Consider the following 12,683-nt stretch of genomic DNA (forward strand, 5'->3'; position numbering starts at 1 on the left):
CGATAATTTTGTTTTTTTGAGATAAAATACTTTATTCAGAACATGCGCATATTTCTTATCCCAGAATTCGCAAGAATGTAATTCATTAAAGCGAATTTATGAATGCATTTATAAGTACAATAAGAAATGGGAATGATTTTAAACCTGAGTTTGTTTAAAACTTAAGATATGCCCAGGTTTGTCTGGGCTTGAGCCAATTTGTCTTTACAAATTTGAACATAACCACAACACCTGCTTTTGTCCGCTGCGAATATGAAAGCGTTTTAAAATCTATTTTTTCTGATCATGACTGACTAAACGAATGAATATACGAACTGACCGGTCAGTGGTTGAGTGGGCATAGCGCTTGGGTCTCACCCGAGCGTCGCGTGTTCGATTCCTCGGCTGGCTAAGTCCTCCATCACAACACAAGCAACATTTTCGGCTTTCTGTGGTGGTAGTAGGAGATTTTCAAACATTGTTGGGTTATTCGTGACCCGGGAATGTTTGTCTTTCTTTTTAAAAAATTAAAAAAAAAAAAAAAAAAAAAAAAAATATAACATGACTGCAGTCAGAACTAGAGATTGATTTATCTCCGCTGTGAGCGTAGAGTGCGCATTATGTTTATACAGGGTGTATCGGCACTAACCCGACAAACTTTAACCAGCTATTCCTTAGCACATTTGGAGTAAAAAATGTTATGGGCACTTTGCTGTCCGGTAGCATTTTTTTTTCAATTAAAAACAAAAAAATTTAAAATTTCCACACTACATCACTGTCATTGGCATTGCGTTTCGTGTTAAACAGCTGTTATAAGCAAGTATGTCAAAAAGCGTCTTCGCTCTTTCGCACACACTAAATAATAATAGTTAAAAATGAGACGAATGGTGCCGTGCTATTTCGTTGTGACTGTAAACGTGCGCCAATATAGGTACACACGTGCATTATTCAACGGAATTCGAATAAAATATTTGCCAGATGGGTTTTCGAACTTTGTCAAAGGATAAAACAGTGGTGACATGTGGTGAAAATATGAATAATAAAATTTTTATTAAAAAAAAACGTTACCGGACAGCAAAGTGCACATAAGATTTTTTACTCCAAATATGCTAAGGAATAGCTGGTTAAAGTTTGTCGGGTACGTGCCGATACACCCTGTATATTCATTAAAATGGTCTGAGTGAACAGGTGAGTGGCTGAATCAACTGCAAAAGTTATGGTAAATTTTTTGTCAGGATTGAAAATAACAAGAAACGATAGAAATAGTCCACTATTCCTGTGGGCCGAACAAAAATGCGCGGCTGGATGCATTTGGCCCAGGCTAATTATATATCCATAAACAAAAACAAAAACCTAAGGCATATAGCTTAAGTATTTTTTAAAGTGAAATAAAGCTAGGAAATCGTTTGTTACGTGAGTCAACTTTTGGAAAAAGATGCAAGACTGGTAAAGCCAGTACGAATCTTAGTCATAATCGTCAGCCGGTTCACAAAGTAATACTCAACAGTTTGCCGGTCCACAGGTACGAAAATGTTGTGAAACGCTGATCTGCACTATAGTTTTTAGTTGGTTTCATTCGTGTATTTGATGACGTAAAATTTACCAACTTTTAAGTAGGTACTTTAAATTCGGCTGACTGGCGAAAGCACCAGGCTGGAAGTCGGCAAACCCGTTTTTTCACATATACTAATAGACCCTTATCGTAAGAAACCATTTTCGTTCATCTATCTTATGAAATAATTTAATTAATTAATTTAATTTTAAGAACCCTCCAAGAGGCTCACCGGCAAACCAGCTTTTTAAAGCTTTCTAAACGTCCATTCTCACTACCAAGTAGTTTCATGTGTGTCTCCAATAATTGTACTGTACCGGGATTCCAGTCTAACTGCATTTACTAGGGGCTAGGCACTTGGAATAAATATAACCATTTTAAATTTTCGCATTTATTCATTTTCAAAATGGTAAAATATGTGCCTAATTCAGGCTGTTAACAATAAAATGAAGAATGGGACCGTGAAAATATACAGTTGCATTGCATTATGCAGCATTACAAGTTTTACCATAGTCATTATGCATGTCATATTATTATGTGTGCTACTTAATGCTAAAAGTAACGACAATAGCAATTTCCATAGGACAAACTGGTCAAATGATAATGTATATCATATAATGATACTTCGCTGCTCACTTCAATGAACTCCGTCAACAAAACATATTTTAAATTTCAAAAAATAAATAGTTTCTAAAATTTTACAGAATATTTTATAGAATAAGAACAATTAATTATAATTGCCAGACACCAAAAATATTCACTTCAAAATAGTACACTTGGAAGAAACTAGTACATATTAAAGTTCTGCAAAAAGCATTAACTTAAAAGTAACAGAAATGTAAATTTGTATCCAATACATTGAATGTTTCAAAGATATTTTGTTTACACTTGATTGGGTCATTTCTGAAAGGATCAAAAGATTAAAAAAATATATAATATTAAATTCAAGCCATCAGCAGTACAAGTGTGTCACATAGAATTCATTGATATAGAAGTACACTAAATAGGCCATTCCAACTGATGGGAGCCAGAGGAAACAGCCAACGCCATTTCCTGGCAGAAGTTATGAAGCAGAAGGAAAGTTCAGAGAACCTGATGATCCTGATCGCTGCTCAGTAAACATGGACAAGGACATTTCAAGTAACATTTCAATACTATCTCAATAGTATCTTTCAGTCTATGAAAATTGAATTAAAAAGAATTGATGAGAATAAACCCACATATTTATTTAAATTACCTCCATCGAGTACGTAATCTACTCGGCTTTTATAATAACTTGACGAAGTCATCTTGAAAACCACACCACTGGCGCTCCCCTTGCAGAAGTCTATCAATTATTATTAAAAACCAACCCAGAGAGATAATATCACTTTACAACTACATTAGTAGAATTATGCCATTTTTTAAATGGTTCCACCACAGTTAATGGCTCCTAAAGTATATATTCTATATCAGTATTAAGAAATTCATAGATGTGTGAAGTTTGGGGCGATCTGAATTTAATTAAAATGAATGTAATGTTCGAACATAGTGTGCTGCAAAGCTGTTTCCTATATAGAGTTAACGTTGACAATGAGACGCATCACAAGAAAGCGCCAAACCCAAAAGTTCTCTGAATACTTTCCCAGTAATAGCGCTCCCAGTTTTGTTTAGTTGTTTCCACGTCGGCTATGGGCACCCCGACTTGCTTCACCGACACCAGCGTGTGATCAGTCTGAAAAAGAAAAGACAATTATCAAATAAATATTACGTTAAACGGTTAGTGATGTTGGTGAGGGTTTACAATGATACCATGGATACCAGGATGTCAATTACTTGAAGTTCTCTTTTGCATATATAAAACAATAATGTTCTCTCGTGTCAACACTATTTATAGCTGCGTCTGTTTTTTTTTATTACACACCATCCACATAATGAGCCTGAAGATTATAAGATCTCCGTGCAATATAAAGTATTATGTATATCAAGTCTATGTCATCCAGAATTTCCATACCATGTAAGGGAAAGGTGTTCCTTTGAATACATATATTGAAGACATTTTTCAAAGACTGCGTTTTTCAGCTAGGATGTAGATATACATATATGTATTTATAACAAATATAAGACAAGGGACAGAAATTTATGTGAAAACACAACACTAGTGATTCATATAATATGCTGAATTTCAATTAATTTGTTTGGGAAAACCTGAACTCACTTGTTATTATTGCCCAAGTGTTGTACTAATTAAATTAAATTAAGTTAACCTTTTCACAGTGATCCTGATAAGTAACAGATAAAGTGACACTTTTAATTTTCCATGAAAAGGAACGTACATATTTGAAGTACGTGATATTTATATGTATGGAAGGATAAAATGTATATGTATAAACATATAAATGTAAGAAGTTTGTAGAATAAATTGATCACTCATTAGCAAACAATGCTAGTTACCTGTTGTTCGATGGATATTGTAACTTGAGAGTGGTGTGACTCTGGCCATTGTTTATATCTCCATGATTGAACTATTTTCTTGCCAGGGACGAGGTCAACGAATTCCCCGGTTATATTACCTCCAAACAGGACGAATTTGCCCCCCTTTTCAGCATCTAGTTTCACAGGTCCTTTGGTGAAAGCCATGACCATTTCCACCTTAGTCAAAACATCATAGAACTCCTGAGCTCTACACTGGAATTGTTTTGTTATTCTAATGGTCTCAACTTGTAATTTCAGTCCTGTTGAAGGTTTGGCATCTGATATAATGGGGGCCATGTCTATTTTCTTGTTGAATCCGCTCGTGATACTGGATATATTGTCTGGTTTCACGGTCTTGTCATCTTTCTTGGGAAGGATCATCCCTTTGGAAAATTCCACCCGTAATGAAGAGAGATACAGCTCCAGTTGGGCACGGATTTTGGCCCGTCCAATATTGTGCACGTATTCCTTAAGCCGTAATGATTCATCAGTATTTTCCTTGACAGTTACTGTAATCTGAAATTATAACAACATTGGTAAAACTTGAACACAAACTTAGTAACATAATTTTGTAATCAACAATAACAAATCCGCAGCCGCAACTGTGGTGTATCAATGGTAATAAACAATAAAACTTAGTTCAAATTTCAGGTATTTGGTCGACGATAGTGTAGTAATGGTTATTTTCTTATAGACTTATGTATTTACTTTATAAACACGGCATAATAGCTGAGGAGGACTTACTTTACACTGACATTACTTTATACATTTAAAACAATAGAGGCCCTAAGTGAGATAATGAGTTCAAATAATAGTTAAAATTATAAGTTATAGATTACTTTACCTCAATATCGTCAATACCATTTTCTTCGGAAAGGTTTGGAATTTTGATATTTCCTTTGATCACTTCTCCACTGGCTCCTGCTAGGCTTCCTTCCCAGTTCAATAGAATATCCCATTCATAAAAGAATATTAACTTTCCTTTCCTGTTGTTGGCAGAAGCCTCGCCAGTTATTTTGTCTATTTCGGTTATCTTGCAAATCATCTCATTCTCAGAGAAGTCAAAACCAACCAGAAGTTCTTTCAGTCGGTCTTTTGACCAAGGGCCAGCATTTTTTTCGGTCCAATGCCAATTGTTCACGTTAGTAGCGTCAGGTCGCTCCTCCACAATCCAGCGAGGGTCCCCTTCACCCCACTTGGCCATTTTATCTTATTCAAACTAAAACAATTTGAAATTTTCATATAATGTACAGGGTTAATGCAACAATTGGACCACAAGGTTCAAGAAAATTTTGTGCAAGAATCACGCTTGTTGATGTGCGCTCGGCATTTTATTAAATTAAAGCATTTCAAATTTGTCTGATAGTACAAAAAACGGTTAAAAATATGGTGCCGACGTATTTTTGCATTTAATTTACAAACCTTGAAATATTCTAGAACACAACGAGAAAATGACAAATCTCGAACTGACAGAAAGGAGCAATTTGCAAACTTGCGGAAACTGACAGTAGAGAAGTCTTCCCATAAATATACCACTCTCAGTCTTCCGTTTCTAGAAAATATTTCCAGAGATTTCTAGAAACAAACTGCCAACTTAACATACAAAATAAAATGCAAAGTAGGTACTGATAATTAAAACCTAAAATAATAAAAGGGGGTGATAAATAAATTAAAAATGCTTTTTGAAAAAAACATTGCTTGCCTTGAAACGCTGTTTTTAAATTCTCACACGAATAAAAAATAATTAGGTAGGTACTGGTAGATCTACGAGCAACTATATTCATTTAGTAGCTATATTCACAATGCACACCTTTTTTCAATACCCTGAAGTTATGCCTTGAAGACACATTTGTGTAGGAGGAGCGCCATACAAGCGCGCGAAGTTCGAAACTAAGATTCGTTAGATGAAAAATATTTATGTAATTTATGCGCTATACACTCCTCATGGCTTTGCTAATTTTATCATTTCAACATGGTTCACCATGCGTTCCCAATATCAAAGATCTAGGTACAATTTTATTTCATGAAAATTTAACATTTATCGTACATGAAATATTTGAGATAAGAACATTAAAAGATTTTACGTCGTTCTATTATTTTAAGATTCTCTTCTCTCCTCTGTGTGTAATAAAAAGTATAATTTAGAATACGTTTCCACTATTTTGTCCCCATACTGTAAAACATCATCTATATAAATAAAAATGTGAATGTTTTATTTATATATATAATATAGGTGATATAATATAGGTTACCCTGTGACGTCTTTCTGCATGTTTTTTTTTAAACAGCGCCATTTGTTAGACGTAAAAACAACAAGCGCTATTTTTTCTCTATCTGCACTGACAGACTGAGCCTAAGCAACGCTTGGCGGGGTACAGTTAGTATCACGTTTTGTTCTGTTATTTAATATGTTATAGATATGGAAAAATTCACAGTGTATCTTTATGCAAATAAAGCATTTGTCGAGAGATTTTTGCTCATTTTCAAACAAGTCGTATTTTATTAAATATTTTTACCATTTTCGCGCCCTTTCAAACCATCTTTGAACGCTTACTACGGGGCCTTAAGGTTCAAAAATTTCAAAATTATCCATACCATTTAACAGATTAATTATGTTATTGAAATTTCTTGATTTAGAATATTTATTTTACAGAAGAACCATGAGAAATTTGGTACTTTTATGTAAATTAGTTATTGGCTATAGATCACATTTTTATAAGTTTTAACAGCAGGCAGTAACAAGCTGACGTACTTTCAAATTGTATTTGTGATTTCACTATAGCGGATCACTTTGCGATAGTTCTCAAAATTACATACAATAGTGCAATTACAAAATCAAACAACTCGGGGAAAGTATTTCGATAATATTCCAAAATCGAATTGATAAAAATTGCGTTTTACTAAGACTTGTTTTAGGTATAATAAATATTTTCAAATCCTTCAGTACTTTCAACACTTTTGTTCAGTATGCAATGTTTTCTTTGTATTTCAAATGCGCTATATATATATATTTTTTTTTTAATTTTCTGTAAAAACAAATACTGTTTTAGAAACTAAATAAAATTATCTTTCCGGTGTATTCATTTAAAATAAACATTTCTATTTCTAAATATTAATTTTATTATATCAAACCTGAAAAGTTTTGTCAATAGCGCTAACTACATGTTTACTTAATTTTTCATTCGAATCGTAGAAAAATCGATAGAAGTTGATATTTCAAAAACAGTTTCATTTTATTTGGGGAGTTTGTAAGAAAACTGTTACTTCACTTTTATCTCGTTGATATAATTAAAATTCAGAAATCATTTTAAAGTTAAATCGATTGTTACGAGTTACGATAGCGACGCAAAACATTAATTTTTAATTTTGGCTATTTTTACGATTTTATTAGTGGCATCCAGTATAAATATTTGAAGTAAACTGGGAAGAAGTATTATTTCTCTTTCTAACGTCAAAATAATTACGTATTTCCGCAAGATAGAAAAAAATATAAAAATACTTTTATAAAATATGGACGCCCGGTTATAAGCCGCTGGAGGGGTTGGTGTGATTGAGGGATGAGTTCCGACGAATTAATGATAATATTTTATAAAATATGGACGCCCGGTCATAAACCGCTGGAGGGGTTAATGGGATTGAGGGATGTGTTCCGACGAATTAATGATAATATTTTATAAAATATGGACGCCCGGTTATAAAACGCTGAAGGGGTTAATGGGATTGAGGGATGAGTTCCGACGAATTAATGATAATATTTTATAAAATATGGACGCCCGGTCATAAACCGCTGGAGGGGTTAATGGGATTGAGGGATGAGTTCCGACGAATTAATGATAATATTTTATAAAATATGGACGCCCGGTTATAAAACGCTGGAGGGGTTAATGGGATTGAGGGATGAGTTCCGACGAGTTAATGATAATATTTTATAAAATATGGACGCCCGGTTATAAAACGCTGGAGGGGTTAGTGGGATTAAGGGATGAGTTCCGACGAATTAATGATAATATTTTTTTCTAGAGCGATCCTACGGATGTAAGTTATTTATATTTAAGATTAATCAAAACAGTACTTCCCGTGGGATCCCTCTTGTAAGATTTTAGTAATACGTTCATTAGAAATAATTAAAATAAACTCTTACAGTAGAATAAACTATAATAAAGAAAATAAGAATAAACCTGACCTGCTAGGGCAAATTCGACCGTAGGTCCGTCCATTATGCTGGGTCGCGCACCGAATAATGTCTGTATACGACTTCATCACTTAGTTTTACCAAATATTTAAGATTTCCACTTTATTTTAGAGATTTGATAGGAAAAATTCTACGTCGTCGTCTTGTTAAAAGCAGTTTTATCTAATGGTGTGTTAAAATTCAAGTTGCAGATTCATCTGCTGACGCATTTCGTAGGAAACTGTTCGCATGTTCCGAGTGTAGTCTAAATTCTAATTTCACACCGTATGCTGCACAATTCCGAGGAAAACCATTTGCTTGTTCCACGTGTAACGATTATTAAACTTGTGGATTCATACGTAATTTGCCCTTAAGTTTAAACCAGGCTTGTGTTTCGAACGCAACTAAAAATCATCCATAGACGCAACCCAAAAGAAACCGTTCTCGCGTTATACATTTCTAGAAGTAGACTCATTCGTGAACATGACATTTGTTCACGCATTTCATATTTTTTTATTCGAAGAATTTTTGTCAGGTAGGTATGATATAAAAATAACCCCCCACCAAAGTATAAGTGCCACCCGCGGTTGACACCACAGATATCCAACCCTCGGCCAATATAGGCAATATAGGCCCCCGACGGTGAAAAGGTTCCCTACCCCTGAAGTAGAAAAAAGACAGTATCAAATAAACTACAGTATCTGCGACTTTAGATTTCGGGAAATTATAAGAATTACCAAATTTACATATTTTTATTATTATTTACCGATTGTTTAGAAATGAAAGGAAGGAATAAATAAAAACAAATTTATCTTGGCAATACATTTTGGATTTTTAAAGGTCTTTTGAAACTATAGTACCTACCTACATAAGAAAGTTTAAGGAAATTGGTTAGGTACTCAAATGTAATTATTAAATTAATAGAAGAGTGCGAATGTGAAAGTACGTAAACAAGTTACCAAAGTAAATAACCAATTTTATTTTTGGAATAACTTATTTAATATTGAAGACAATATTAGCGATTCCTAAACGAAAATTTGAAACAGAAAAATCAGAAAAAGATACGGTCACATTTTCCTAGAACTCGGGACCCTTGCCCCGGCAAGGCAAGGGTCTTTGGGATCTTTAGGATCTCCTGCGCAGAAAAGTTCCACACTGAACTTCCCTGCAGACCGTTACCTTAATATAACGAGCTTAATTTTCTGCGAAGGGTCCTACAGAACTCGGTTTATGTCCGTTGCATTCCGACGCGTGGGACAAGAGGCTTAGGCGAAACAGATTTTCAAATGCTGACCTTGATCCCGATGTTTCTTTTAAACAACTTTGTTGTTAAACAACCTGTTACCAAAATACTTTACAAACCAAATTATAGGTATATACAATAAGGACAATCACTGGCATAATATAAGATCGTGCAATGAAATCAGGCTACCAACAAAATTGTCAAAGCCAAAACCCAAAATAGTTTATTATTTAATATTTCTTTACAAAGTAAAGAAATATTATAATATAAATATATAAACCACAAGAACTACACCAAATAATACATTTGAAAATAGATTGTACAAGATAAAATGTAATAGTACCTACCTATGCCAGTTATAATTACCTAGTAGGTAATTTGTAAACGAACAAATAACTCAAATAAAATTAGTACATTAAGGCTTCGATCTTCATAATTGAAATAAATTAAATTAGTATTGTGAAAGATGTTTTCAAATACATTATAAAACTGGATTTGGACGCTGAAACAGCACAACAGCCAAAGTCACAATAATAAGAAAACAGAAATAAACTGCAGAACTAATAATAATAACATTAATACTTCCACAAAGCACAATAACAATACACAAACAAATGCATTAAAAATAGTTTTTCATTTCTAAATTCCTCTCCTGCAAAAAAAGTTTGAAGAACAGCTAAAGCTGCTCAGCAGTTTTAACGAGATTTGTATATGTCTTCAATTAAGAAAAAATACCTTAGTAATGCATTTTGATAACATGATAAAATATCAATCATTAATAATAATAACAAATAAATGTGTTCTGCCAACTGAATTCGTATTCGAATTTGTCAATATGTCCATAATCACGTTTTTCGCTGATATTAGATAGGTACCTACATCACTAGGTACTTACGTAAAAATGTATTGTTGATAAACGTTTGACGATACCAAATTTTAACAAGTAGATGCTGTTACTACTGTTGCGTGCCTCCATATTACAGCCAAGTTGGTCAGAGAGAGATGGAAGAGCATTATATTATCATACATGCCTACGTAGCCTAGGTAGGTACCGTCTAACTTTAAATGAATAAATCAAGCCCCAAGTCTTTCAGCGATTATTTTTACGAGTGTCAGTCGTCGCTCCGGTCGTCTTGTAAGTTCTGTTCAAAATGATTCCCTTGCGAAAGTTCTTAGTGACTAAGGTAAGAACTAATTTTATTTAATAATAAGTAATAATGTCCCCCAAAATTTGGTAACAACAAATTTTGAATCTAGATGTGTAAAATAAAGAGTACATAACTGTATAATAATATAATACGATTTGATGCACGTGTACATATGTTTCAGGCAGTGCAAATAATTCGCTGGTTGGAATGAAAGTATTTATTTATTCAAACATCGATTTACAAATAAAAGTTTAGTGTTGGTATTCAAAACACACTTCTGTTTTTACTTCTCTAAATTACTGACTGAATAAATATTGCTTTATTTATTTATCAGCTCAATATATAGTTATGTATTTATAAATATATTTACTAATGATGTTTGTAAGTAACTACTTAGTGTTAATTCAGTAAAATAATGGAAACATAATCTGATATCATATTTCTTGGGTACGTTTGATCTACCCGACTTTACAGAGAATAGCGATTCAAATAACATCTCTGCTTTAGGAAAATAATAATTTGGCTATTCGTTTAAAAATAATGTTCTATTTATTATATTTTATTTTTTCTGCGTTAAAACATGCAATCCTTTCTCTAACATTGTTTAAATAAATATAATTTGATGAAGAATTTAATGGTTGTTTAAGGTGTCGGCACAATGGCGCTCCTCCAATATGGTGGCTGCCTGTCTAAACCCGCAGAGATTCCAATCGTCTGGGTCCGGACCGGTTCTCCACCAGCCACTTACTACTCTGACCGAAGATGAATTAGCCATGAAAGATATAGGTGAGCAGTTTTGTCCCGCCTTCAAAAAATACACAGGAAAACTTCTTTTCATGAATTACCTAATAGTATGAAATATTGTTTTTTCTTGAATGAATAGTGTGAAACATAGTTTTTTCATGAATTCATAGTATGAAACATAGTTATAGACGAGTTATTTTTACGAACAAAGGTAATATTATTTCAATACACAAATTTCATTCAGTTAATTTGATTTGACCAATTGAAATCAATTCACCATTATGTTCAGTTCAGAGAGTCTAAAATTAAGCGAGTCAAAATAATACATGGACATGGTTTTTCTGCTTTGTGTGTATAGTATGTTGTCCAATCTAAGTGTTAGATACTATTTGATAGTTCCCTTGAAACCTCTCCTTCTTTCTCATAAACGACACAATGTAACAGAAAGAGAGGTTAAAACGGATCACTCGGCGATACGACCATTTCGGTTTTTCGGTAGTGTGCAAAATGTGACAACAGTGCCGGATTGAAGTATTCGGAGTTACCTGGGCTTTATTCTGATTCAAGGGGTGGGAAAAGGGGATGGGAGTGGTTTGTCTAAATCTCACGAAGATAATAGCCTTATTGTTCTTCTGAATGTGCACAGTTGACATTCAAAACAAGAAGCTGAAAATTATTAAAAAATAAGATCATGTACGATAGGAAGACGGGGAGGGATTTCGTAGTAAAACTACAATAACTTTTTGGTTTAATTAACTGACAATAAACATTTGAAATATCTTCTTCAATAATAATTGCATGATTATTTTGTCGTGTCATTTTAATTGTAGGCAATAGCGTTTTTTCCGTAGCGTAATTATTTTGGAGGGAAATATTCATTATTTGAGTCTCGTTATGTCATTAAATAATTATGCTAGAATCGAGTGATTATTTTATTACTCTATCACGCTCTATACATTACTCCAATGGAAATTAATATTTCTTGTAGCATGTTGGTTAATGGCTTATGGGTATTCATTTTAACCCTTTTGAACCTGCTGAAGGATCTCTCTGAAAATTTTCTTAAAATATTCGTCAGATAACGGCAGGGATTGAATGGTGGTCATTCACCAGGGCGATGCTTAAATTGTCTGACATTATTCACTAAATTAGGTATTAACATTATGTGAAATGGCGTACACCGGGACCACGGGACTCAAACCCGCAATATCCGAATTCGTAGAGGAGATAGGGTTGTAGAAAACTACAGAGAAATAGTAAGTGGACATATTATAATATGCTGAGGCCTTTTAATTATTCTAGTCCGGACCTGGCTAGCCACAATAAACCAGATAGATAACCTTCATTCAACGTTGTACACTCAAGCAGGGTCAAGTCCATCACAGAACATCG

At 33.6% G+C, this 12,683-nt stretch overlaps 2 protein-coding genes across 3 annotated transcripts in view; one reads left to right on the forward strand and one right to left on the reverse strand.

Annotated features, from left to right (window-relative positions):
* Window positions 1–1,912: 1,912 nt before the first annotated feature.
* On the reverse strand, window positions 1,913–10,370 carry LOC149420080 (activator of 90 kDa heat shock protein ATPase homolog 1). Of its 2 annotated transcripts, none has more exons than XM_089637158.1 (4): window positions 10,295–10,370; window positions 4,830–5,204; window positions 3,965–4,501; window positions 1,913–3,245 (listed from the first exon to the last, which is right to left on the reverse strand). In XM_089637158.1, exons 2-4 carry the CDS (start codon window positions 5,187–5,189, stop codon window positions 3,114–3,116), a joined length of 1,029 nt encoding a protein of 342 aa, XP_089493284.1. In that variant the 5' UTR covers window positions 5,190–5,204; window positions 10,295–10,370; the 3' UTR covers window positions 1,913–3,113. The 2 variants fall into 2 exon arrangements, with proteins under 2 accessions (XP_089493284.1, XP_089493283.1); XM_089637157.1 differs by lacking the exon at window positions 10,295–10,370 and adding an exon at window positions 5,408–5,507.
* Window positions 10,371–10,466: 96 nt separating this feature from the next.
* The window catches only part of LOC149420081 (short/branched chain specific acyl-CoA dehydrogenase, mitochondrial), a 38,197-nt gene continuing 35,980 nt past the window's right edge, over window positions 10,467–12,683 (forward strand). Inside the window, exons 1-2 of the mRNA XM_089637473.1 lie at window positions 10,467–10,583; window positions 11,195–11,333. Coding sequence (XP_089493599.1) covers window positions 10,551–10,583; window positions 11,195–11,333 — 172 coding nt within the window. The 5' untranslated portion in view covers window positions 10,467–10,550. The remainder of the gene's footprint in view (window positions 10,584–11,194; window positions 11,334–12,683) is intronic.

Source organism: Hesperophylax consimilis, chromosome 11 (genome assembly GCF_061612785.1).
Source record: "Hesperophylax consimilis isolate HC1 chromosome 11, BYU_Hcon_1.0, whole genome shotgun sequence".
NCBI classification, from domain to species: Eukaryota; Metazoa; Arthropoda; class Insecta; order Trichoptera; family Limnephilidae; genus Hesperophylax; species Hesperophylax consimilis.

What these genes read in the sequence shown, in the direction of transcription:
- LOC149420080 (XM_089637158.1), bottom strand. Translation starts at nt 5,189, where the DNA reads ATGGCCAAGTGGGGTGAAGGGGACCCTCGCTGGATTGTGGAGGAGCGA. An exon ending in ATGGTATTGACGATATTGAG is followed by an intron (nt 4,502 to 4,829) that starts GTAAAGTAATCT and finishes TTATAATTTCAG; the next exon opens with ATTACAGTAACTGTCAAGGA. An exon ending in CAATATCCATCGAACAACAG is followed by an intron (nt 3,246 to 3,964) that starts GTAACTAGCATT and finishes TTTCTTTTTCAG; the next exon opens with ACTGATCACACGCTGGTGTC.